The sequence below is a fragment of the Falco biarmicus genome, chromosome 9 (genome assembly GCF_023638135.1).
Source record: "Falco biarmicus isolate bFalBia1 chromosome 9, bFalBia1.pri, whole genome shotgun sequence".
NCBI classification, from domain to species: domain Eukaryota; kingdom Metazoa; phylum Chordata; class Aves; order Falconiformes; family Falconidae; genus Falco; species Falco biarmicus.
The window spans coordinates 29499442-29526657 of record NC_079296.1 but is presented as its reverse complement, the minus strand read 5'-3'; the positions used below and the strand labels follow the sequence as shown (position 1 = coordinate 29526657).

The window sequence follows — 27216 nt, the reverse complement described above, 5'->3', positions numbered from 1 at the left end:
TAAGCCAGAACCTAAAAAAAATAAGGATCTTACTGCAAATACAGTCTAGTTCGATTTTTTTTAAAAATAAATAATTTACGTAAAGCCATTGCAATCATAGCTATGTGTATGGCAACAGCACTCCTATAATTTAACTACCAAGACACAATCTAATTAGACATTATGCACTAACTGAAGTTTTGCAGCAGTAGTTTGATGCTGAAGTTTTGTTCTCTTAATAATTTGAGTAACATCATTAAGATGAAACAGTAAAAGGTTTCTTATGTGTAACCACAAACAGACAGTAATTGAGAGGGTAAGAAGCTGAGAAATTCTCTGGCACAACTAAACAAAATATTGTTAAGATTCAAGAATCATGACTGTAGTTTCTATGTGGGGATGTTACAGTGGTTCATGATGCTTTTCCCTTCACTCCCCTAGCATTTGTTATCAGTAATAAACCTTTTTCCTAGCCTCTTAAACTCTGCAATCAAATTTTTTCAGTTTCTCAACTACTCCTCACCTTTACTCCCTCTCCCCCTCATGTTTTATTTCAGTCTGCTCTTTCTGCATTCAATCTCTAACCTTTGTTAGCATCTGAGAGGAAAAAATTACAGTTTAGAAGTCTCCTCCAACTCCAGTCATTTTGCCACACTGCCATATGCTCTCTTTTGGAAATCAGTGCTAAATCATTGTCAGAAAACTTGAGAAATTTATACTTGAACATACACATACTGAAGGTCTTTCCCTGCAGCCGTTCAAAAAAAAACAAACCAAAAAGAAACAATGCTTATAACTAACTAAAGCTTGTTAGACAAAATGTAGAAGGGAATTATATGCAGACCAAGGGCCAATCTTACTAAAGCTTTCAAAACAACAGTAGTTAGTTTCTTTAAACGATCAACTGTTTTCTCCCTAGCATATCACTTGTAAACTGGTTGAGGGTTTTAGTTTTGTTTTGTTTTTAACTCATCGATGAGGAAAAAGTGGTGGGAAATCTACAATGGGAAACTTCAACTCTGTCAGGCTCAAACCTGAAGTAATGAAAAATATTGTCTAACAGCTTCATTTTAAGACCTCACTATGTTGGTAGCATTCTATTTGGAAACTAAGAATGTTTCTCTACAGAAGAATAACCATGTTTTGTTCATAGGAATCACTGTGCAGGATATTTGCAGGAGATTCTTTTAGAGCACTGAATCTTTTCCTCATTTATAGTGGTGGAAGTATACTGAAATTAAGTTGTGAGTGTGTAAGAACAGAACATAGCCTGTAGCAAGTTATTACTGGCATACTTGTGAAAGGGAACACAATTTGAAAGCAGATTCCAAAGAACACTGCAGGAAAAGCAATTCAGTATTGAATAATAGGTAAAACAAACAATACTCATGTCCACACATCCAGTTTTAAGAACAGAATATATTTAGTAGGTACAGATCTAAGTTTTTTTAACACTGGTGCTCTAAAACTAGAACCAAATCAATTTGCATTCAAGACAACTGTTCAGTTGGAAGACTGACATCTTGAACGAGAACTGCAATTTCTTCCATTTGTCTTAATGGGAAGGTAAAAGCAAAGTCTGACTGTTTCTTCTTGTCCTTCCCCACAAAATCTGTTTAAATCAGAATCATCACATTATGCACTCCTGTAATACCATCTCCCTTTTCACCTTCATGATCCTGATATGCACGGACAGCAATGAAAGGACACATTAACCTTCTTAAGCAGGAGAAAAGACAGGCAAGCCACAAGTTAGTAAGAAACCTAGACGAAAATGCAGAGACCACCACAAAGATTTGTAAGTATTACAAAGCATGGCAGACATTTGCATTCATTGCACTTGATATTAAGGAGTTCGTAAGGAATGCAAGGTCTTGCAATGTTTACTCATCTTCTATGTACACTAAGAAATCCCAGATTTCCCGTAAGAAGGAACAACACAATACAAAACAACACTACTGATAACCTCTTTTTCTGCATTAAAGGTAAACATTCGTTCATTTAACACCCTATTTAGGTCTACAACTGCTCTTGTAACTTAAGATTTTTATTTTTAAACTAAAGGCAATTCACAATTCACACCACAAAGGGCTGTGGGTGCCAGTAAGGTCAGATGCTACCATACCACAGAAGCCTAAAATTTATTCACAATTCACACCACAAAGGGCTGTGGGTGCCAGTAAGGTCAGATGCTACCATACCACAGAATCCTAAAATTTCTTCAAATGATGACCTATTTAAGCATGAACAGAATTTTGCTACACTGCAGCTTTAACTAGTCAATTTGTCCACGAACACTCCGTAGATTAAACTCCATTCAAGTTTTCTGTTAAGGTTAGTAAGTCAAGAAAAATATGCATCTTTTCTTTAATTGCTTTATCCAATTTCTTGCCAGGCAATCATATCTGAAAACCTGACCCATGAAAAGAATAACAAAATCCTTTACAGACATAAACCTTTAGCAAGTCATTAATAATGAACAGTAAATTACTTGTATTCTGTCATCAGCTTTATCTTTCCATTGACAGCAGCTGTAACAGAAAGGGCTAAATAAAACCATTTCAAAACAAGTATCTTGGCTCTTGCCAAATTTTCCATTTTCTTGTACTGAATAAAATATGACCTTAATTCTTACCACTGAATCAGGTTGCTACTCAGATAACCTGAAACAGAAAAGGCTGTAAAAGTGGAACAAAGCATTGTTTCTGATAGAAACTCAAGCCTTCTTCCTTGATGACTTTCTACAGAGCCAAATCAATAACACTAATGCATTTTTCCACACTGCCTTGGCTTAGAAAAAAAAAATATCAAAAACAAAACATAAACAAAACCAGGCCAATATAATTATTTCAGCTTTGAATATAGGGTTACAAATGCCTTTGAGATTGAGCTCCCCAGCAGCTAAAGCTCTCCCATCTCAATTCTATTCTGACTCAAAGCACATAACTCGTTTACTCTATCTGGGTTTTTTCCTCTACCAAAGACAAACTCTTTACAGGACACTGCATATGTTAACAGGAAAGCAGATGGAGAGAAAGTTGTATTGAAGACTAGAGATCCTATATTCCAAATGTTATATGACTAATCTAGAAAGCCACGGCCTGCCTAAAAACAGGTTTCTCCAAACCACGAGCTTCTGATCAGCAAAGAAGTCACTCTCTCCTGTACCTGACTAAAATTACAGCTCCAACACACCAGTAAGATTCTCCAGTACCAACAGACATACCTGAAGGCTGACTGCTTTCCTTTTTACTGAGCTATACTCCTTCTAAAGGTTCCTTTTTTCCCAAATCATTCTTAGATGGGAAGGAGGGCAGGATTCAATTCAAGTTATTTAAATCTATTCTGCCTCAACCTGTGGGAGCTGAATTCACCATGATAAACCTTTGTTTTCAAGCAGGCATGGCTGTGTAAAGCATTAAAAAAAAAATAAATTAAAGGCAGTATGTTAATTATATAGTAATACTAGTAAAAAGTTTACAGAAATCTTTAATGCCCTATAAGCCCAGCAGTTATCCTGATATATAAGACACTTAACAGAAGATGACTTGTGAGACTGGGACAGCATAGCTGCTTTATAGGCTGGTTTCAAATATTCAGTACCGCAAGAGAGAATGCAGAGTCTTAGAATTTTTTCCCTGATGTTCAGTGGCACGTATGTATGAACAGCAAGCAAAACCAGAAAAATTCTGAGAAAATTCTTGCAAGACTTTCAGCAGAACCTAACCCTTACCATGGGAAGTGCCAATTTGAGCATGTATGACATGCTCTACAGCCATGAGATAAAAATATTTTCCTCTCATTACAGATCCTTCATAAAACATAAGAAATGCTTTTTAGGACAACTTTTCTGCATTTCTCCCACATCATTAAGCACACTGCTTTCCCTTAAAGCAGCAGCAATTTGCTAGTATCTTGCTACAAGAGTAAAGCATCCTTGTTCTGCTAAGCAGTAAGTGATTGAGTGACTTACTGCAATTGAATTTCACATCCAAAAAAAAAGAAGTGAAAAGGCTGAAACATAACTGACAGCAATGACAGCACAGAGAGCCAACACAGTGAGGGGTGAAAATGTATCTTGGAAGAAATGACTGAAAGCAGTCCAATAACTGGCCATAAAAAGGCACTGTTCCAAAGGATGCCCCAGAAATCTGCTGTTTGGAAGAGGCAATTTTTCATAAGCTTCTGTAACAAGTTTTTATGCATAGTCTATACTGACAGATTAAATACCTTTGATGAAGAATAGTGATAAGCTGCCACTAAAGCTGCCATCCACACTCTGAATACTATAAGATCATGTTTAAGTAGGAAGACTAGGATGGTGGAAAAAATAGAGAGTGATCTAGTAGCATACAACAGCCGCTTTGGAGCTGGCTAGAATTTTAGTAGGGGAACACAGCTAACTTCTCAAAAAAGCAAGAACAACAATGCATTCCAAATGCTACTGCTAAGCACTTCCTTTTCCTGAGGCTGAAGGAACTAGCAGGCCTAAGATTCTTGTCCTAGAGAGCCACTACCTGCTCACAACAGAAAGCAAGCCCAGCCCACATTATCCCTGGTAAAGGCTACCAAGAGAGGAATACCATTTAACCCAAGAAATGCTAGCTTATGTCATGCTTCATAGAGGAGAATAAATGCTGGAAGAGACGAACTCAGCTGCCAAGCTTAAAGCATCCTGAAGACTTCAACAGCAGAATGCATACAGACCTATCTACCAGAACAGTGAAGCTTGTTAATGGAGGAAGACTGCAATGGGATTATAGATGGACTACCACTCTTTCCCCAATATTTTCCTGCCCATTACACAGCAGAAAATACTCTCATCTTCAACCCAAGCCCTGTCAAACTCAAAAAATCCTTACACTATCCTAAGGGGGGAAAAACCCAAACACACTCACAGAGTAAGGAATAGAGACACCAGTGCAAAAATAGTAGTCAGATGCTCTATCGTGACTTCTGCAGATCTTTAAGGCACCAAGGCATAGCAGCTACTTGCCAGCTTGGATTGTTCAACTAGAAAACATGCTGTCACCTCAAAACAAAGTCTAAAATCTTCAAAAGAAGTCCTGAAAGTCATCTGACCTAATACCAAATCCTGCTATGCCTAGTCATCAAGGATAGGGTCTAATGCTGAGTAAAGTTGATGAGAATCTAGAAACAATAATAACTAAACTTTACTACAAAAGTAGTGCTTTCTTTAAAAACAGCAAGGAAACGTTAAATATTTGGGAGTATCAAGCTAATATTGGTGTGAGCATATGGTTACACAAGTGGTATTCACCATATATAGGTTCTGACTTCCTCTAACCACAGGATGGCAGTTTAAGCCAGATTTTAACAAGCTTTATTAAGAAGCCCATGGATGACTAGAACCCAGTAAGTAGTCAAACATGTTAAAGCGAAACATACAATAATTAACTAGAAAGTGTACCAGAAAGATCTAGTGATTACCAGAAGTTCAACATATTTATATATTCTCAATTACATCTCAAGGAGAAGTGTTTTACACTTTAGTTAACTGCACTACATAAAGGCAGAGATAAGAGTAAAGGACAGTTCACAGAATCCTGCTGGCAACCTTCTGTCTCGTGGATGAAGTTAAATGTTTCACTGCCAGCCACCACCTATTGTGCTTGAATCTTGCCTTATGAGGCTGTTAGGGCCTTTGCTTCTACCCAACTTTGCTAAATCTGTGGGGGATGTCTTATTCTATCTCATTGGGTTTCAGTCTATAGTTAGTCAAAGACTTCTAGACTATAATTAAAAAAAAAATATCTTTCAGGACAAATTAATCTTTTGCAACCAGTTGTTTAGGCATATCCCTTTTGCAAAGACGTCAAAATTCAGTTCTCTTAAAGGCTTTGTTCAATATTACAATAACCTCACTTTTTCAAAAGGAAAATGTGAGAAGTCACCAAGGCTCAGTGGCTTTGCTGTGAGCCCCTAATTATACAAACAACCTTGTTACAAACATTTGTTTTATTTCTTTAGGGAGAGAGGGCAAACAAGGCCCTCTTAAAAAGTGCAAATCAAGGTAAAACAGTTACTTATATAATAAGCACCTTATTACTAAAACATTACACATTTTGCTAATTAAACATTATTATTATCATCTATTAACAGCTTGGCATACAACTAACAACTTAAGCTACTGAGTGCCTGCTGGGGGGCAGCAGCACTGATTCTTACTATCACTTTTAGGAAGAAAAACAAAAGTGACTAAACTAAACCAACAAAATCCAAACTAAGAACTCCATACACACACAAAACAATTTCCTTCCAAAACTGAAACATGCCTTGAACAACATGATTGAAGAGCTGAACAACTGGTCAAGTACAAACATACAAAGCAAACACCGAAGAATTCTATCAGCATTAAGTTAATGCCTTAAACATTTCATGGATTTTTGTACAATGCAGATAGCATACTATATAGGGAAAACATTTTCTTTAGCATTGTTTGACAAAGCTGTCAATCAGAAACACAGAAAGTAACAGAGATGATGCAACTAAGAAATTATGGTTTAAAGACTCAAGTTACTTCCATTAATGTTCCTTTAAACACTTTAATTATGCTTTAATTGCCTGTAGTACTAACAAAATGGTGTAGCAGTGTATCTGTAAGCTCCTCCTGATGAGGAAAATGAGAACGAAAAGAAATTCCTTTAAGTCTTAACTTCTCTCAATGTCTAATCAAAGCAGCATAATGTCAAGGTATAACTTAAGTAGTGAGAGGCTCAATCAGCTAGAATTCATATACTAATATTTACACTGGCTGAAAAAAGAAAAGCTGCCAGCATGTTCAAGATACTGCAAGAACTCTAGATGGCAAGATCACACACAGCCTCTTCTAACAGGTAACATGACCTTCTAGGAAGGTCGGACACCCAAATGCTGACAAGTTAAACTATCCGATTTATGTACAAGAAAGATTTAAAGGAGGATGGATTATTATTTGAGGTTAACACAACTGTCTTAAGTTCTATCAACACTGCCAGATTTAGAAAAGGAAGACAGCTTCAGACCTCAAAGTAGTTTTAAAAGCCATTCTTGCCGTAATGCATCTGCAATCTACTGTATTAAATTCTTATAGCATTCCTCACCCTCTAGGGATATTACACATTTCATCATGTGCTAAACCCTGGGGTTTGACTGTCTCCATGGTTTCCAATACATCAGATTTACTTGCCAAGCAATAAAAGTATAACAAACAAGTAACTGTATCTGTCTAACTTCAGTCATTTGGGGCCTCTTGGAAAAACTACCTTCAACTACACTGTTGGTAACAGTCATCAGGACCTAAATTCTACTCTTTGAGAAGATGGCACTTGCATCATTGTTTTCGGTAGCTCAGTCAATATTGTCTCCAGTTAGACAGTGACAAATTAAACAAAGACATACCAAATGTTTATGAAAAAAACACACACAAACATTTAATCAAGAACAGTGCACAGAAAAGGATTCATTTGGCTCTGAACTTACTGAGTTAGACAGAGGATAGAGGGAGGATTTGTGTGAAAAATATCAATGCAGGCAGAAGAAAATTGATCTGAAGCTCTAGAACACAGGAGGTTGTTTCTTAGTAAAAGAGACTCAAAGTATGCTACAATGCTCTAAGATACCCTATAGCTTAATTAATATGCTAAAGATTCCCCAACCAATGTTCCCTGAAAACTTCCTAGTTTTGTTGAAGAATTTAAAAATACTAGCACTGAGGCTAACCTTGACATCAAAACAATTCTGCTCACAGCATATTACTTGCTTGAAAATGCTGTCTATGGACCAAGGTTAGAAATCGCTGCAAAACTGCTTCACTGCTGTGTCAGAATTCTGCAATTAGCTGTGCCATTCAATGAACAAAACTCACAAATTTTTCCTATATTAGTCAAGATGTAAGTGTTTGGTCAACTTGAAGGAATAAAGGTTAAATTTAAATTCCTTTAAGTTCCATGACTAGGAATAACAAGGATTAGACCTTCATATCTCCCACAGAATTTACTTTTCCATAACAGAAGGTTAACATGTACGTATTATGCTTAATCAAGCACTAACCATACCTGTGTTTTCAGAGATTGATACAAAGATCTTTTTTTAATCTGTTGTTTTCAACTGGAATGTTAAATACAGTTCCCAGTCTCAAAAAGATGATAAAAATATGTAGTTTCTATTAAACTAACATTAAACAACATTACTTTGCACTGAGGGAAAGGGGAAAATAGTTGCACCAGAAAAATACCAACACTAGTATTTGTGGTACATGTACAGAGTAGATGACAGATGTTAGAAATACCAGGAGTGACATAGATACAAAATAGATCAACTTTGACTTTTCTAAGACTGTAACAGTCTTGACATTAAACTGTTGCTGTGACAAGCAAAAGATAAAAGACAGAAAATGCAAAGGTACATTCCATTCACAAAGTCTAGGTCATGTGAGTTCAGTCTCCTGCAGAAGTTTTCCTGTTATCATACAGGTAATATAAAAATACAAAATAATCATTAGGCACAATATCTTTAGTTGCAAAAGTAAACACATTAGCATAGATTTAATCTGTTAGAAACCAAACTTATGGCTACTTACTTTAGATCCCATTCTTAGCCAAGGTAATTGTGAAATAAAACTTCAATTTTTGTACGGTGTGCCTAGAGAACTTAATGGTTAAACTCACCATACAAGGTAAGCAATTTTTCTGTTATGTTCTTCCAAAGAAAACAGAAGAGGAAACATAGTCCTAAAGCTGCAAAAATTGGCAGGAAGACTCCAAAGCAAGCAAATGGCTTTGAACTCAAAGAGTTTATACAACAGACACTATTACTCAAGTTATTCTCAGTTTATAACTTCTATTTTTATTAGATAATTTACAGTCTAAGAGAGCAACCCAAAAAGCTCTACTGAAGTCTTATTCTCTTAATATACATAATAAAAAATGACCAATTTGAGACCTAAAAATTACAAGAAATTTTAAATGCCAAGATGATACATTCTTGGGATATTAATACCTCAAGAACAACAAAAAAAACCCCCACACTTAAAAGTGGCAGACATTGAAAACTTGGAAATGTCTTTTCTCTGAGTAAATGTGAACAAAACTCCAGGGTGTCCAATCATACCATTAAGTAACTCTCCTCGTCACTCTGTAGAATTGACTGTGTGACTCACCAGTAGAACAGTCACAAGCATTGAGCACATGGCCATCTATAATTATATCCTTCACAGAAGACTAACTTATGTTGGCACATTTTAGTCCAATATAAAATAACCACTTCTAAACAGAAGTATTCAGACCCCAAGAAGAGGCATTTATAATAGGAGAAACAAAGGAGGAGAGATCAGGAAGGTATGTAAACATGTTACAGGTTTAATAGAGGATTTTTTTTTTCTAAAAAGATTGTGAAGAAATAGCTACTGTATTAAAATGGCTTTAAAGGAAAAAAAAAAAAAAAGTCACTGAATGCCAGCCGTTCTCATACATAACAACTGTTATTCCCTACCTTCACACTGTGTTAACACTTTCTTTTAACACATACACCTTGAAGAAGAGATGCATGACCAAAGGGAGAAACAGGCACAGATACATAAAATGAAAACACCAAGTAGTTCATAATGCTTATCAGCAATCAATCAACTAAAGGCCTAGAAATGCTAATGACACTTATCCAAAAAGTTTGTTTTTAAACATAAGCATATACCAAGATTCCATGGTTGGCCCTTAAATCAGTTGGTAGTTAATTATCTTAATTATAAGTTTCCCTATAATAAGTAAGATTTTAAATTATAGACAAATGAACAGCTAGCCACAGACTTAACACAACTTCAGTACAAACTTTTTTTTTAAACCAGCATTTCAAAGCGGAGATTTTGATTGGAATTTTTCTTATTCTATATTAGTGTTAGGCAGAAAGTGTATAACTGTTCCCCCAGAATCACTAACAAAAATCCTGAGCCTAAGCACTTTCACTGAACAGTAAAAAGTTGCCAATGAAATTCACTCATATTAGCATTAAAGTAACATGAGAACAAAAAATCTTAGAGAAAAGGAAGAAAAAAACGATCCCAGTCCAACTAGATGGTAAGTCATCTTAATTTTTAGGAACAGATTTCGGAGCAGACGCTGCAAAAAGGTTAAGTACAGATTTGCCAGAAGGCATTAGTGGACTGTACCTCCCATACTGAGACCTCCAGCACAGCATGCTCGTGTCATGCAGTGCAAATTGAGCCCTAATACTGTGTTGTCTCCCTATTTAAATTGGGGTTGTGTCTAGACCTGGTATCAGAATTATTTGGATTGGAAGGGATCACAGGAGGTCTCGTCAGATGTTCTGCCCAAGGCAGAAGCAACCCTTAATTCAGACCAGACTCTTGGAGCTTTCTCCAGCTGGGTCTTGAAAAGCCCCAGGGACAGAGATCCACAGCTGCCCCAGGCAACTTGTTCCAAAGCTCAACTGCATCGCTCCCCATTCCCACATGCTGAAGCCTTCTCTGCTCAGATTTCTAATCCTTGTTTCTCATAATTCTGCCAGAAACGTCTAAAAACAACCAGACTGTATTTTGAACAACCTCCTTGGTAGGTATTAGAAAGTTACTAAGTCTCCCCAAGCCATCTCTTCTTCAGGCCCAGTTCCCTCTAGCTGCTCCTAGCAAGTCACATGCTCCAGCCCCTTGACCATCTTATATAACCTTATTAACAGTTTCATCTAGAAAAATTAGCCAGAAACAGTTTGCTTTAAAGATTTTAACCCCTTCAGATTGGGTCTTCTCATTCTTCTGCACTGAAGATGGACTTGCTCCTTGTAGCAAACCACAAGTGTCAGTAAAAACTGAGCAAGTCATGCACTCTTTTGATAAATAGGTATTGCATCCTGTAACAAGCTGGCACCCAACTCATTCCGCTGCTGAGAGGAGGAAAACAAGATGCACCAAAAAGCTCTTACAACTTGCATATCAGGAACTTCCCACCTGCTCTGCAGTACAGTAAGACCGTAAGCAGGTTAAGTTGTCAGAAGCACCAAGCAAACAAGTCCTAAACAGCCGGCATATTCATTACCATTTTAATAATTACTTGAAAAGATGTTCCACAATTAATACCTGAACCTTTTGATAGATCTTCCTCTGTAACTCATACATATATTTATTCAATACATTTGCATTAATTGTCAAAAGTTTTAACTTCAGTGAGCACTGTAAGACATGCCAAAGGAAACAATCACAGTTAAACACTATTTAAAGGTCTGAGCACTTTCATGAGGAAGATGTCATTAAACAGGTTTTTGTATAGCTTTTTTAGATTAAGCATCTGAAAATATTATTTGAATGCCTTGATAATACATGGAATACCAACATTTTAGTATGAAAATGATAAATAGTCTCTCAGAAGTTTCCCCACACTTAAAAAGGAGTAATAATTGTCTACTCTCTGCAGGTAGAAGTTAACAGTTACGCAGCAGTTGAAATATGTTTGCTCCTAAGCATATCAAAGTAGACGTCAAAGATGGAAATATAATGCGTAAGATGACAGTCAAAAGGTTAAGATAGTTTATAAATAGCATGCTGACACAGTGCAGATGGGCAAAAGTTATTCTACAGGTCTGCAATAAATCTTCACTAATCATTTTTACTGATAAGACACAGGAAGAACTTAATCTACACAGAAACTTCACCATGAAGAGAACTGGAATAGCAAGGGATTTACCTGGGATGAAGCAATAACGGAAAAGTCAAGCAATTAGAAAGTTATTACTGTTTCAAACTTTCATTCTCTAAACCCACTTTAAGATACACATAATTTTACTTTTTCCTTCCTGTATAAATATCAGCCTCCAATCAGCTGGGTAAAGACAGGGAAGAACACCTTGTTTCCTTTCTGGTAGAGATTAACCCAGCACAGCCCATTCTTGACCCTTACATTCTCTTCTTTCTAAGCATCCTACAGAAAGCCAGGTACTTGTATAGTTGCTGATAGAGGACTTTCCCCGGCTTCTGCCTGAAGTCTAAGTCTTCTTTAAAAGAGTTTAACTGTTGTGTAGAAAGAAAACAATTCCTTCAGGTAGGGCAATGAAGAGAGGTGTGCTTAATCAGTGCAAGTGGAACAGACTGAATAACTGCAGAGACAGTAAATAGTTTGCAAAAAGTAAAAATACTATATAAATCCTCCAAAGTGTATTATTACACTGCGTATCGTACCTGGTTGAACTCCAGTCCTCCAACGATTTACTCATGTGTCAACTTTAGTTCAGTGAGATTATTCACAGTGCGGAACATCCAGTACAAGTTTAAGGAGTTCAGAATAAAGGTCTTTAATCAAAGAACACACTGCACTAATTAAATTGCCTAGGCTGTAGCATTAAGGTCTTAATCTGAACCCATGTCTTCAGTTACTAAAGTATCAACAGTTAATTATGTACATAAACCTAAATCAGTGCCGGGACTTCCAGAGGGAAGGAAAAGATTCATACCCACACAAACACCACCCCCCACGCTAAGCAGAATGAAAGGAGCAACCTAAAATTACATACAAAACCACTGCATATGCTTTTTTCTTTAAAAAAAACCAACAAGCTACCATGAAATCAGGTGACAGTTCAGAAAACTGAAATAGAAAACCCATGATTTCACTACTTTGAAACTGTTGAACCTAAATTGCTAGCATTTTTCTGATAAATCAGTGCTTTGACAAAGAGAAAATGTAATTGCAATGGTATTCCTCTCCTGGTACTCTTAAGATCTTAAGCCAACTATAATTCTGCATTTTAACTGCTTTTGAAGCCTACCTGCAATTTCAACTCCATTGTCTCTGTTAAATATGGAATGGCAAGAAGAGATGACCAAAGTCATATGATGTTGGTCTAGTTCCTATCAAGGAGGGCTGCGTATCAACCACAGTTGAACCAACTGCTACCCATTCAGAAAATAAAGCATACTAATTCGAAAGTTAAACCATGCTTAAAATTACCACTACAGTGATTCTTCAGCATGTACCTGCACAAGCCTTCAACAGTTGCTTATCACATTTTGACTAACATCTTCTAACACTGAAAAATTGTAAGGCAGAAGTGACCACAGTCTGACCAGCTGGCAAATACACGAGAAAGTAGGAGTTGTCTTTATGTCAGATAGCATAAGGAGTACCACAAATCACTACCACAGAACATGCCTTAAAAAAACCTACAAAACAAAACCCCAGCATTCAGAAGCCTTGGTATAAACAACTGCAAGAGCAATCCACACATAATCCAACTTAAGTCAAGAGAATAAAGCTTAAAAAATATGAGCACATTTTAGCATTACAGCTCACATTAAGGTAAATATAGGCAATGACATAGCCAGGAAAAAGCTGGTGTGTGGCTAAGCATTTGTTGGGTTTTTTTGAAGACAGCAGATTGATGAGATTATTTTCACAAACAAAAAATCAGAAGTCATGTGATGGTGCATTTATCATAAAAGTAGCAATTATTTTTTTTTTAATTTGACCACATTAAAGAATTTTTAAATCACTCAAATACTTGCAGTCTACATTTTCTATCAACGTGGGCCCTGCTACTGACTTAATTACAAGAACATGTTTTGTAGCTATTTTTCAAATCTTGTCACTTCAGCAACTGCTCAACGAACACAGTTAAGAAGACTACATAGTATGACAAATAGTTAGTAGTTTTGTTTTCTCCTATGTATTCTAACAGCAACTCTGGTGAGACCCAGTCAAATGTTCTGTAATAAGGCTAAGCAGGACAGGATCACAGTCAACTGATGTCCTGGCAATAACATGCAAACTATTACAGAAAGCTGTGAAATAGCAAACTGAAAAATGTAGCTATGTACATAACTTACAGACAAACTGAATTTACACATTAGTTCTGCTTAAAAACATAACTATAAATAGGAAAAGTCAAGGCAACTTGTATTTGACAAGCAAATGACACAGGAAAAATACTACGTATTTAAAAGATTAAGTTTTTAATCAAATAGAGCACCAAAATCTGACAGGAAGTTCAACATCTTACCTTTGTAATTACCCACAAGAATGAAAGTGTTTGAAAAACACATTAAGAAGCCAGAATACCTGTTGTGACAGGTACTACACAGGGTAGCTAGAAGAAACAATTAGAAGTGTTCAATTGGAAGAACTGTTGTCAAACAGTGCTGAGAGACAGAAAATGTATAGAACCTAATTGAATAGGAAACATGAAAAAAAGACCACAAAAGACTTAAGGGGTTTTTTGCGCATTTGCAAAATTATAGTTGAAAACACAAGGATTGACTCAGGTCATGATCTTGGCATACTAGGCACAAGAATTGCACTGTAAAGTTTTAACGTCCTAATACCATTCAGAATACAGTATTTCTGGGTATTTCCTTTAAAAAAAATGCTTTTACATTTGAAATATGTATAGCATATCAAATGGCCTCTGCCTGTTAAAATGTGACAAGTGCATTAGGACTGACTTTCAAGTAAATTTAGCCTTGTGCACTCAATAAGAGTAATACCTCTAATTTGTAAGACATTTTCATGTAATATGGCAATTTTATTTAAAGAAATCTTGAAAAAAGTTTTTACATTGATTAATAGCATATAAAAAACCACTAACATAATTTCAATTTTTTAATGGAAATTCCTATCATTCTGTAATTTATGCATGAGAATTACATGAATAAATGTATTAAAAATAATAAACCCTCACCATTTAGACAGACCACTAACCACTGCCTTCAAGTGCACGCATTAGTCTGGGAATATGGCCCTTCACCATAGACTGCAAAGAATTCTGCATGCAGAAGATGATGATATTTTAAGACTATTATCTAAGCCTGTTATTTAAACATGAAATAGAAAAAGAAAAATGACAAGAAGGATGGAAATTCCAATTTTGAGGCCAGAAAGGATCATGATAATAATCTGGATTAGTTTCTCAAATGCTGCAGATGAGAACTCCAGAATGTAGTTCATGGTCATGTCTACTTCTCATATGTCTTGCATTTATGCCCTAGTCAATCCTTCAGGCAAGTATAAAATCCTTAACTAGAAATTTCACCTTATCCCCTTACAACTCAACAGCTATTTACCCTCTATTACAAACACATGGTTTGCCTCCAGACTGAAATAATGCAGGGAAAAATAGAGGAGGACAGAACACAAAACACACAAAAGAAAGATGAATCCCAGGCAACAACGTTGAGATTCTACCAACACACTCCTTATACTGAAGAAATTCAAATTGCTTTATTAAAGGAAAAACCTACTTCAAGTCATACAGATGTATGACCTAAGAGTCAAGAGAAGCAGCCAACTGTTCTCTCACAAATACATACTTAAAGAACTTGCTATAGGAGCTCTGACCATTGTATACAAAGCAGCACATACATTCAGACCTGCAGCAACACCTTACTCCTGATGTAACAGTGTATCACCACTCTCAGCATAATCATCTAGGTATTGGAAACAAAAGAAAACTCCATTTAGGTTTTGGAAACAAAAGAAAACTCTTCCTTAACTATTAGAATCAAATTCGAGCCTTATTCACTGAAAAGCTGTTTTCTGAATGCTTCAGTAAGAGATCCAAATTTGATTTAAAAATATGTGCTTTGTGTTAAGTTATAATGCATTAACAGTTACTCTCAAGCTTTTGCATATGCATTTTTAAATCTTACCCAGGAAAACAACTGTCATTAACAATAAAGGTAACAGGATGGGAGAGGCATTTCAACCCCTCAGAATCCCTACAGGTGATTCATCCATGGGTTATGCCCCCTAAGGTGAAACATTGAAGGTTTATCATCTTTATTATTGTCACATACAACATGAAAACAGTCACATATGACCTTCAGAAATACCAGATGAATGAAAATCGGTTTATTCTAACATAACCCTACTCCATAAACCCAATACATAACAGAAAAATTATTTACAGTGACTGCATTTTGAGGTCTTGGTTACTCCAAAATCCTTCTGTTGGTATTGTACTACACTCTGAATTACATTCATATCCTAAATACTTGGCTCCCTCTTACCACTCCAGTCACCACTCCTCCCACTACTATTTCTAACGTTTCCTATAGTGAGCCCAATGAATTCTTATACAAAAGCCACACTCTCTCGTCATACCTCCTTTTTTGCTACCTAGGTACTTAAAACTTGTTCCCCATTGTCCTTATTACTAAGAAAGTCAGGGACACTTTCCAATTGTTTTAAACGTTAGCAACTCTGCTACTCCAAGTTTACTGGAAAAAGTCTTTCAAAAGGGCCAGAGATAAAAATTACTATTTCACAAAGCTGAAAGGATACAAGAACTGGTTTGGCCACTAGTTAACTAATTCCCCTTTTTTAAATTAACGATTTAATCTAATAGTTGTTCACAACACAGATTATAAACACCACCTTACAGCCATTTCCCAAAAAAGTGAACTAGGACTTAATGGTGTGATGTAACAGACACATACAGTAGAGAATCCACAGATTATCATAGTTTCCTAGAACTCCAAAACATAAAATATTATGTATTATTTATTGGACTACCAACTTCAGGTTTTTTAGTTTCAAGGAGTTTATTCTGCAGCACTCTTCCTGATCTTTTCCTTCCCCTTCCTCACCCACCCCACCCCCCCGCCCCCAGTCCTACCTTCCTCCTCCTAACTGTTTTTGCCTTCCTTAACTCTTGACCCTTTTATTCTCCACATTCACAGGAAATGTATCAAGCTAATACTTTATGGATAAAATTTGCCTCCTTCCTGTTACTTCTTGGAAATGCACTTAGGGCTTCTGGCTGCTAGCCTCCTTGACAGGCCCTGTTCTAAATTATAACCTAAATCATCCCATTGTCATCTCTCACTTCTCCAGTTTTTCTAAAATGCAACTTCGCCTCCCCCCAACTCACTTCTATCTTTCTAACTGAAACTTCTCATCCCTACCTGCCAGAAGCACAAATTCTGCCCCTGCCTCACATAGTTTGTATCTCCATCGCTTGCCTGATGACAGCTTGTATTTCACTAAATCCTATTTCCTTAGAGGTGACCTGAAGAGGAGAAAAACACCAGGGTTTTTTTATGCTTCCTTATGATTTAAGCCTGAGAAGTTCATCAACAGAAGTCAAATTCCTTTTGGGTCTCCACCTTCTGGGATTATCAAGACTCTCACAACTCCTGCAATAACAGGCTATCAATGTGTTTTTATTGTTTATAGGGATAGGTCTCAAGGGCTTCCTGGATGACTCAAAATAACACACCAGAAATCTTAAGCCGTCAATGCCACATACTCAAATAAAAGCATAAAGAGAAAACAAGTGCAATATAAATAATTGAAGAGTTAGTGTCTTTCCTCCCCTACATTTAAGTCAAAGTATCTTCCAGGTTGCACTTTTTAACAGCACTCCATAAAGCAACTGCAGGCTTTCTTCAAAGATCATAAAATCAGCAACAAAACGCACAAAGCCAGTTAAGGGTTGGTCATCTTTTGGTGTCTTGTTTTCCGTGCGTGCCAATGCTTTGCACACCTACAGCACCTCCCAGGCCCACCGAAACGGGCCAGCCCCCGCAGCCCTCCGCCCCCCTCCAGCCCAGACACACCTCCCGCTGCCCAGAGGCTGCCCAGGCGACCCCTCCACACCCCGCACACCCCCGCAGGCACCACCTCGCACTGATTTACGACACAATTCGCACGACATCGCCCGGACCACCAAAGTTTCCAGAAGCCGAAAAGCGAAACCGGACCCCCGCCCCCCACCCAGGCCTTGTCCTGCCGCGCCTCGCTCCCCCGCCAGCAGCAGCAGCAAGAGCCCCGCGCCGCAGCCGCCCACCCCGACCCCCCCCCCCCCCGCGGCCCGGAACACGCCCCAGACAGCGGGGATCCGCCGCCGCGGGAGGCCCGGGAGACACACGCCCACGCCGAGAGCTCCCTCCCGCTGCGCCCCAGCGCCAGCCCCTGCCCGTACCTGTCCATGGTCTGCGGCAGGGCCAAGCCCGTCTGCTCCGACATGGCTCCCAGGAGAAGGAGCGGGCCTAGCCGAGGGCCCGGAGCCTGACAAAGGCGGCCCCAGCGAGGCCGCGCGTCACGCGTGTGGCGGCGGAGAAAGGCCGAGGAGAGGAAAGGCACCGCTACAGCTCTCCCGCCAGGCGGCCGGGGCGGCCCCTCCTTCCACGGGCGGGGACGAGGCGGAGGGCCGGTCGCTGAGACACAACACAGCCGCACGCAGAAGTGCGCGGCCCGGGCCGCCGCGCTGCCGGGGCGAGGGGCGGCGGTGGCGACGTCTCTGTGAGGTAAGCGCCGAGCGCAGCCGCGACGCCCGTCACCGCCTCCCGTTCACCACAGTGCGCCTGCGCCACCGAGCGAGCGGCAGCCTCGCAGCCCGCCGGGAAGTGTAGTCCTGCTGCCGCCAGGAGTTTAAAGGTCCGGCGGGGCGCACCCCCTCCCCTCTTCCCCGCGGCGCCCCGCTCCTTCTCCCCTCCCTATGCCTCTCCTCGCCCCCGTCGCGTAATCGCTGCCCGGTACCGCGCGCGGGGCAGGTAGGAGAACGCGGCAGCGGCGGGATGGCCGCGCTGGCGTGCGGGGATAGGCGGGGGGAAGGTCAGCACTTGGCCTGGCCCCGCGCCCTCTGTGGCGGCTGGGCCCATCCCGCCGCCGCCGCCCAGCTTCCCCCCAGGGCCGGCAGGGGGTGCGGGAGGGCCCGCGCGCCCCCGCGCGCCCCCGCCCGCCTGCTCGCGCGGCGACGGTCGCTGTCCGCGGCGGCTGAGGGAAACGGCTCTCGCCGGCGGCCGCCCCCCTCGCAGGCGGAGGGAGGGACGGGGGGAGAGGCCGGGCCGCCCCCTCTGCCCCCACACTGGTTACGCAGGACGCGGGGACCCCCTCGGAGACGGAGCACCCTTTCCCCTGCCGTTCTCTCGCCTGCCGAACAGGTGCAGGCGGCTGCCACCCCCGCCTCGGCCGGCCGGCCTCCCCGGGACCTGCCCTTCGGAAGAGGGGGCCTGGCCAGCCGCCTGCTCCGGCTGGGCTCGGCTAGACAGAGAAGGGCGGCGGCTGCCACGGCGGGAGGGAAATTAATCCCTTTCCGAGGGCTCGTTGGCAATGACAAGGGCAAGCGCCCGGCGCCCTTGTAAGTGGTCCTTGGCGCTCGGCGGAGGCCTGGTGGCCACTAGCTTCTGTGTGAGCGGCTGAGGCATGGGGTGGCTGGTGCTAATGACGCCTCTCGCGTTTCAGTTTGTAGGTGTGCTTCCTAATGGGAAAAAAAATCTTTCAGAAGTGCTTTTAAATTTTGTTGTATTCTCTGAAGTTAATATAGAGCGTCACAGTCTGTGAAACTGGAAATTTAGAAGCTGAAAAGCTGTTACAGAGCGAAGAGGTGGATAGCATTTGGAGAGAAGTTGCCCTGCCCTTTTATCTCCACCACGGGCATCTCCCACTCTTTACTTCTCAGTACAAGTGATGTGTATTTGTATGCATGTGAAGGTTCTGCATAATGTCATGTTCCCCAAGCAAAGGGCAATACCCTACTTTTCAGAGGCAATTGTGACATTCCAGATTCTTGGGAAGGTTGGTTAGTGAAGATCAACTCTGAATACTCCTTTTCAGACTTTATTTGTTATATATATATATATATATATATATATATATATATATATAATAAAAGCTCTTGTGTAATAAGTTTTGTTACACATAACTAGCCCCCGATCCCTTCTGTAGATTATAACTTTGTTATACTGCAGTTGCTGTAGAAGGTAGTAATTCATGAGGCCAACCCCACAACTCTACGATTGCATCAACCTACATCTGTTCTTGGTTAAGACAAGTAGCATTTGCATGGTGCATATACATGACTATAGAGATCAGGTAGAATAGGAAGGAGTCTAGTGAATATACTGGATTCTTTGTGCTGTCCTTAGCCAGGGAAAAATCTGTCTGGTTTTGAGAGTTTGCTGAGAGAAAGTTGTAAAAATGTGTGTTAAATATTTGGACTTGAATTTGTAAGCTGTATTTTATGTATGGAGTAGGGAGGGTGTTGTTTATTTTCTAATTGCTACAAATATAAATGGGAATGCTAAAGCAATTACAGTGATGTAAATGTTCCTTCCAGGAAGTATGTATAGAAGCAGGTAGGAAGAAGGCATCATGCTGACATCCTGTCCCAGAAACTTTATTTTGTACTTATTCTTGGGACCGTAACATTCAGTTTTGCTTGCACTGCTGAGAAGTCTTGGATGTACAGTGGCCTGAGTAAACCATATGGGCATGACTTCCTGGAAGAGAACCTAATACACATTGTCCCAATTACAGCTGTTCATGAAACATAAGAGCATGAAACATAGATATCAGAGTTTCTGGTTCCTAATCTTGGTTTGGAATAAGCGCATTGTATGTTGGCCAGAGCACTGATCAGCTAGACTAGCCAAATGCTTAGGTTTTATATATTTATTCTCAAATACTAGAAATGGAAATTGTGAAGCTGGTTTTATTCCTAGGATTATGTGATTTGTGCAATTTCTGTATTTTGGCTTTGGAGTGGGAAGGATATGCTAGTTGCCTGCCATGTAGTATACAGCTATGAGGTCATGATGAATAATAATGGCTGTGAACAATACTTACCTTAAGAAATGTAACCAGAACCCAGCATCACTTGGCTACCATTTGAGGCTGAAGAACAGTCTGTGACAGGTGGCTGCTTTTCTCTCATGCTGGCATGGGAAGATGTGATGAGACTGGACAAAACTTGAATATCAGATCAAATCGTGAACACTTAGTAGGTTTGGACATCTTTACTTTTTTTCCAAACATGAAATACAAAACTGTAATAGGATACATGAAAATGTGATAGGTTAAGGAGTGATGTTTTTAAACTGAAAGAGGGTAGATTTAGATTTGACATAAGAAAGAAAGAACTTATGACAAGGGTGGTAAAACTGGAACAGTTTGCTCAGAGAGGTGGTAGATGCCCCATCCCTGGAAAAATTCACCTAGCAGTAGCTGTATTTGAGCCCAGAGAACTCTCCTGGGAACAGACTCCCTTTTGCCAATGCAAAATGAGAGGAAATGGTTGCTATTAATTGAGATTTGACTGAGCTCATCCTCGCTTATACTAACTGGAGATGGCAGCCGTTTTGAATTAAACAAACCTGCACATTTGAAGGCAAGTACAGAACTTAGTGAAACTCACCAAACCCAACATAAGCTATTTAGGGCATAAAATTGAGCCCAAAATTTGGCTATCAGATTTATGTCTAAAGATCAACTAACTACTAAATGGTTTGATAACAAATTTATACAGGTTTAAGCTTAATGAAGAAGTTGACAAGCAATTACTGTAAGAATAATATGGTGGTATATTAAATATCTATTTAAGCAAGGGCTGAAAAAGAGGCCAAATAATGAAGGAGCAGTACCTTAATACAGTTCTTTTGATCTGACAACATTAAGACTGTTGGAATTATTCACTGTTTTCAACAAAGCTAAGTAATCTGACAATACGGAAGTATTCTATTTTGGCAAAACTGCATTTTAACTGCTATGTATGTAAAATTAAATTACCAGATCAATTAGGCATTTTTAATCTACTTTATTCCATCTTTAAAAAGATAAGGAGCCCTCAATTAAGCTAAAATGAAACAAATCTAAACTGAGAAAAATGTTTCTACAATAAAACTCAGTTTTTCAGTAGCATAATAGTTCATTTTAACTATTCCAACTAACTTCAAGCTAGTTGGAATACTCACTTTCTGCCAAAAGACTAGCATGGTTTGTTAATAACAGTAGGCTTAAATTGCTTCACAATGAATTCCATAAAACAAAAATTCACTCAATACAATGTTAATTGAGATAATTTGACTTATTTGGGCCTTTCTTACATTTGTTTCTTTGTAACTGGCCAGGACCAGTAATTCAGATACCAGATTGAATTAAGTTCTTCTGTTCTGATACAGTTTTTATTATCTTCTAACTTCCAGTTACGAAAGAGTTGGCTGGTAGAAACAAAAAAATGGTGTTCTTCTAGTGGCTAGTTGATCAAAAACTGTCTTTAGATCCTGATTTCCTTTAGTTCTGGAGTGCTTATCCATTTGTGATTATTGTAATGAGCACTCTCCTTATCTTAATAATTGATCTAAAAAGTGAAGCTGTCTCCTAGGAAGCACTGACGGTAAGGGTGCGGTCCCTTCCACATGAATCCTCAAATCATCTGAAAAGCAGTAACCCAGAAGTAAATAGGAACATGAAGGAGGGGTATGGAATGCCTAGAGCCAGCCCTGTGGCAGCTGGGGTATTTCAACAACTGAGGTATTTTCATCTGCTTTAAGAAAGCAGTTTTCCTGCCCTTAATGATTCAGAGTAGCACAAACAGGTTAGAGCAAGTGTTGAGAAATTCTTAATTACAGCATTGATTTAAGGTGGCAGACCATACAGTTCAACATAAACAGACTGTAGAAAGCAAAGACATAAGTGTTTTAACAACCCATTTTCAACTGCCCTAATTTGTCTTTCTCGGTTTTAGTCATCTCTCTTTCACCATAAAGCTGTGTGTATTACATCCTTTGAAAAATCAGCCTGCATTTTTATTAAACACTGATATTTTCACACTTCTGATTTCAACAAAGTAATTTCCATACAAACATTAGTGTTTGGTCCTGAGCAATTACTACTGTGAATAATTATCCAGAATAAATATCCAGAATAATTCATGGACTACTACAAGACAGAACACAAGTGCTGGTAATTGAAATTCTGAAAACTTTACCCAACCTAAATTAATCATCAAAATATTACAATCTTATGAGAGGAGCTCCTGTCAGGCTGTGTGTTGATAATGGAGGTTGGAGATATGTGGATAGTGGGTAGTGGAGGGGAGACAGCTGAAATGCAGAACCACAGCGTACAGAGTAGATAGAACGTTAAATTTGTACCTTCCTTTTTTTCCCAGTAGCATATTTTTTTTGTAGAATTTTCAGTGTATTAACGATAATTCAGTAATGAAAAAGTGGTAACTTAGAAAAGGGAAACTATTCAAATGGTACAACTTTTTGTCTATATGTTGATTTTGATTTGATTTAAATTTTCATACTTGACCTATTTGTTTTGGAGTTTTAGAACATTTTTAGAAAGGATATTATGAGAGGTGATTATTTAATATTTTCTTCAGCTAAGCAACATGACACAATCTCCTCCATAATAGCTGTATATTTTATAGGTGGTATGAGCTTATAATTAATTTGTTAAACTAGAAGTTTGGAAAGAAATTTGGAAATAGTAGAACTATTTCTTTGTCTAGTGATTGTTATTATGAATGGGCAGCTATTTGATCAGAGTTTATAAACTGTCAAAAGTTCTTATCTAGTTAGTAATTTTCAGCTCAGTCTCACAGATATTTATCTTCTCAGAGCTGGTGGTTCAGACTGCAGCAATTTTCCCTGGAAAGAGGGAGTGTGCACGTATTTTCCTTTTGAGTCCTCTTCCTTCCAGGGTAGGTAGCAGTGAAATGCCATCTATAGATAAAGACTTCAAACCCCATGATTCCTTGGGAGAGCATGCGCTGAAAGCTTCCAGTTGTCAAAGTGCTCTTGCCAGAGTGGTCGACTATTTGTCATATACCAAACCTGAAAGAAGAAAATAAATATATTGTCTTTTTGTTGATCTTTAAATACAGAAAATCCAAAGGTAACTGTTCCTTAAAAATTTCTGTGTTGACTGCGTGGGTTACTGCATGCAAACAGACCTGGTATTGCTATGGGGATATAGATTTCCTGTACTGGATTGTAAATTGTACAGATACTTACACCAGCAAATAATCAAGAGGTACTGCATATTGGTCCAACATTAGGCATTGGCTGGCCTGTCTTTCAAAGTCGTTTTTTATCTAGTGTTTTTCCATTCAGACTGGAAAGGTAGGTCTTGACCTTGACGAGAGGGTTGAATTGTGCAGTGATTTTTACCTTTAAGAAGCAATATGGAAATGAATGTGGATTACAGTCCTAGGATAAAGTTCAAAAACAGCTAAGTCAAGGTACATATTTGAAGCAACTGTTGTGCTAGCCACTATGGATAACCTGGTGACTAACTGATTTAAGTATACTTTATTGATGACAGAATGTTAACATTTCAGCTGTTATCTTTGTCTCTCTAAATGTGTTTTTATACATATAGGTCAGAACCAGGGAAGGGATACATATAATCTTTTTCTCTATGTGATGTGGAATCATCAGTAATTTTATGTAGCCTTAGGAGTAGTAGTGATTTTGGTAGAAATGAAGCTAATTGAAAGTTACACAGGGCTTGGTGTATTACGTCTTACTGCAGTATGGGTTTAAACTGCGTAGCAAGGTTTTCTGCACCCCCAGTAGCAGCAGCAGAGCTGTTTGTTACAGTTGCAATAATTTAGTCGAATCATTCTTCTTAGGAACTTGCCTTAATGTTCGTGAACCCTTGCTGTTGGCTTACATATTGAACAGGTAAATAAGAGGGAGCATGACCAGCAACTTAACTGATAGCAGAAACTTGTTCTGACATGCATTTTGACTAAAAAGTGTGTGTGGCTCAGAAGAGATTTAAAAGAAAGAAAAAAAAAGAAACAAAAAATGTTAAAGATACACATGGACCATTTTTAAACTGTTACTGTCAGAAACCAGAGGGTTGTCTATTTCACTCTGCCACTTTTCTTAAACAGTTTATTGATTCGGCTTTACTTTGTTACATTAAAACAACAATCCTAAAAAAATTTGGAATCTTAGGAATGTACATGTCATACAACTGGCTCAGTAGAAATGCCATTAGGTATTCAGTGATGACCATCTTTGAACATAATTATTCAATTAAGGTAAGTGATTTCTGGCTCATTTAAAATACTTTTGAGATTTAGAATAGTCTCTTCATTTGACTAAAATTCTGCAGAATGTGGAGGTTCCTGTTCTAGTTTCATACAATCGCTGTTCATTGATGTCTGTATATGCATTAGCTCTCTTGTTTCAAAATAATAATCGAATTATGTCATCTGGCCTGTTTTATATGAAACACCTTTTTTAGCAGATATAAGTCTCAACCATTCTACATACATTTACTTTTTAAAATTTAAACTTATGTATTGATTTAGCAAATAATTTTCATCACTAGTCTTTGTCTTGTGCATATAAAGATGGCTTTTAAAATGTGGCATGTCTATATTTTAATTTTCAATTTGCCCTGGTTTTATTTTTCATTGTGAAAGCATCAGAAACATTGGCTAATAATAACTCCCAGATCTGCTCGTTTTGACCTTTTTTTTTTCACAATTAAAATATTGCTGATGGTTTCATATATCTAGAAATACAGTGCATAGAAATACCTTTAAGCAAACGACTGCTTTGATGTAAAATAACGTTTTACACGGAAAGAGCATAAGGTCACTGAAGGCAAATATAACACTCATCGGTGGCTTTGTACATGTGTCTCCACTCCCCCCTGCCACCACCACCCCCCCTCCACCCGTCACTGCGATCGCTTCTGGTGCCCTAAGCAAGCAGCGAGCTGTGCGGCAGGAACAGGCCAGTAAACGATCGTGCAGCTGAGAACCGCTCCCGTGTCAGTACGAGATTTCGTGTGTGCTTTCTCTCTGATAAATTTAAATAATGGAAAAGCTTGTTCGGTGATTAAGGAAAATCGTACCCGGCTCCTTTAAAGGTCCCCTAATAGAAAAGGGGGTGGAGAAGAGCGAAGACTGGTGTCTTTTTAACCTTGCTGAAGGACGCAGCAGTATTTATTGACGTATGCAAATAACCAAGGGGAGGAGGTGGCGGAGGAGGAGGAGGAGGAGGAGGGTGCTTGGAAAAACAGGAACCAGAATCAGTTTCTCATTGCAGGGTGAGAGCTCTGAGTTCCGGTGTAAGAGAAAAGAGACGTGGCGAAATAGCTGTATATCTCTGCCCTATAAGCACATCTCTCATTTAGACTGAAGGGAAACAAGGCATCAAAAAGGGTGAAGCATCTTGAAAAATATTTTAAAGGCAATCTAGCACGATCAAAGGTTACATATTACTAAATGGGGGAGGGGGAAGATTACGGGTCTGCCTTGCAATTTGCTGTAGCATAGCACTAGCAATAGGATGAGATTTTTGGCTGGCAAATGATTAAAACAGCTTGGTTTGTGGTATGAATGACAATGTTAATAATCTGTCTTTGTGGTTTTTTCCCCTACTGTTTCAGCTGCGCAAACCATGCAGGATGATTTACTGATGGACAAAAGCAAAGCCCAGCCCCAGCAGCAGCGGCAGCAGCAGCAGCAGCAGCAGCAAGATCCAAACTCAGCAGAAGCCCCCTCTACACCCATCTCGTCGGAGACATCCAAACCAGAAGACAACAGTTCAGTGACTAGTATCGGCACATCAGCTCCTTCCCAAAATAGCAAGGAGAAGATGCAGATGGAGTCTCCCATTTTGCCTGGCTTGAGCTTTCACCAGCCTCAACAAGAACCTGCAGCCGGCACCTCCTTGTCTCCCTCCTTCGGCAGCACCTGGTCTACAGGGACCACAAACACGGTGGATGATAGCTTTTTCCAAGGGATTACTCCAGTCAATGGGACAATGCTTTTCCAGAATTTTCCGCACCATGTCAACCCTGTATTTGGTGGCACTTTCTCACCTCAAATTGGCCTAGCTCAGACTCAACATCACCAACATCAGCAGCAGCAGCAGCAAGCGCAGCAGCAGCAGCAGCGGAGGTCACCTGTAAGCCCTAATCAGGCACCTTTCGCTCAGAGAAATGCTGCTTACAGCCATCAGCCCATCATGACCAGCAAACCGTCTTCCTCCTCTGCCTCCTCTTCTTCCTCCTCCAGCTGGAATAACCATCAAAATGCAGCTTGGAGTACACCTTCCAACCCTTGGGGTGGGCTGCAGGCTGGTAGGGACCCTCGAAGGGCAGTTGGAGTGGGGGTTGGCGTGGGAGTGGGGGTCGGCGTACCCTCCCCCCTCAATCCCATTTCACCCCTTAAAAAGCCGTTCTCCAGCAATGTCATTGCCCCTCCGAAGTTCCCACGGGCTGCACCCTTAACCCCCAAATCCTGGATGGAAGACAACGTGTTCAGGACGGACAATGGCAACAATCTGTTGCCTTTTCAGGTAAATTACTATGTACACCTTCTACATGGTGACAGCTATCACAAAGGTGTATTTTTTGCAGGGATGTATTTCTCCATAACTCATAACTGCATTGAATAGTCACCGTATATGAAAGAAGTGGGATTGATCCTGGGGAATGCATACACAAAGATTCCAAATTCTGGCTTAAGGTTTATAGTCTTATT

The 27216-nt window shown here is 39.5% G+C and overlaps 2 protein-coding genes across 6 annotated transcripts in view; one reads left to right on the top strand and one right to left on the bottom strand.

Moving 5' to 3' along the window:
- Positions 1–18223, bottom strand: part of MARCHF5 (membrane associated ring-CH-type finger 5) — a 30131-nt gene extending 11908 nt beyond the window's left edge. Inside the window, exon 1 of the mRNA XM_056351182.1 lies at positions 17899–18223. Coding sequence (XP_056207157.1) covers positions 17899–17942 — 44 coding nt within the window. The 5' untranslated portion in view covers positions 17943–18223. The remainder of the gene's footprint in view (positions 1–17898) is intronic.
- Positions 18224–18282: 59 nt separating this feature from the next.
- CPEB3 (cytoplasmic polyadenylation element binding protein 3) overlaps positions 18283–27216 on the top strand; it is a 92350-nt gene continuing 83416 nt past the window's right edge. For 4 of the 5 annotated variants that reach the window (XM_056351181.1, XM_056351180.1, XM_056351179.1 and 1 more), the window contains exons 1-2: positions 25748–25890; positions 26118–27031. In XM_056351181.1, coding sequence (XP_056207156.1) covers positions 26129–27031 — 903 coding nt within the window. In that variant the 5' untranslated portion in view covers positions 25748–25890; positions 26118–26128. Of the gene's footprint in view, positions 18354–25747; positions 25891–26117; positions 27032–27216 lie in introns of those variants that run through there. The other variant, XM_056351178.1, reaches the window with a different exon arrangement.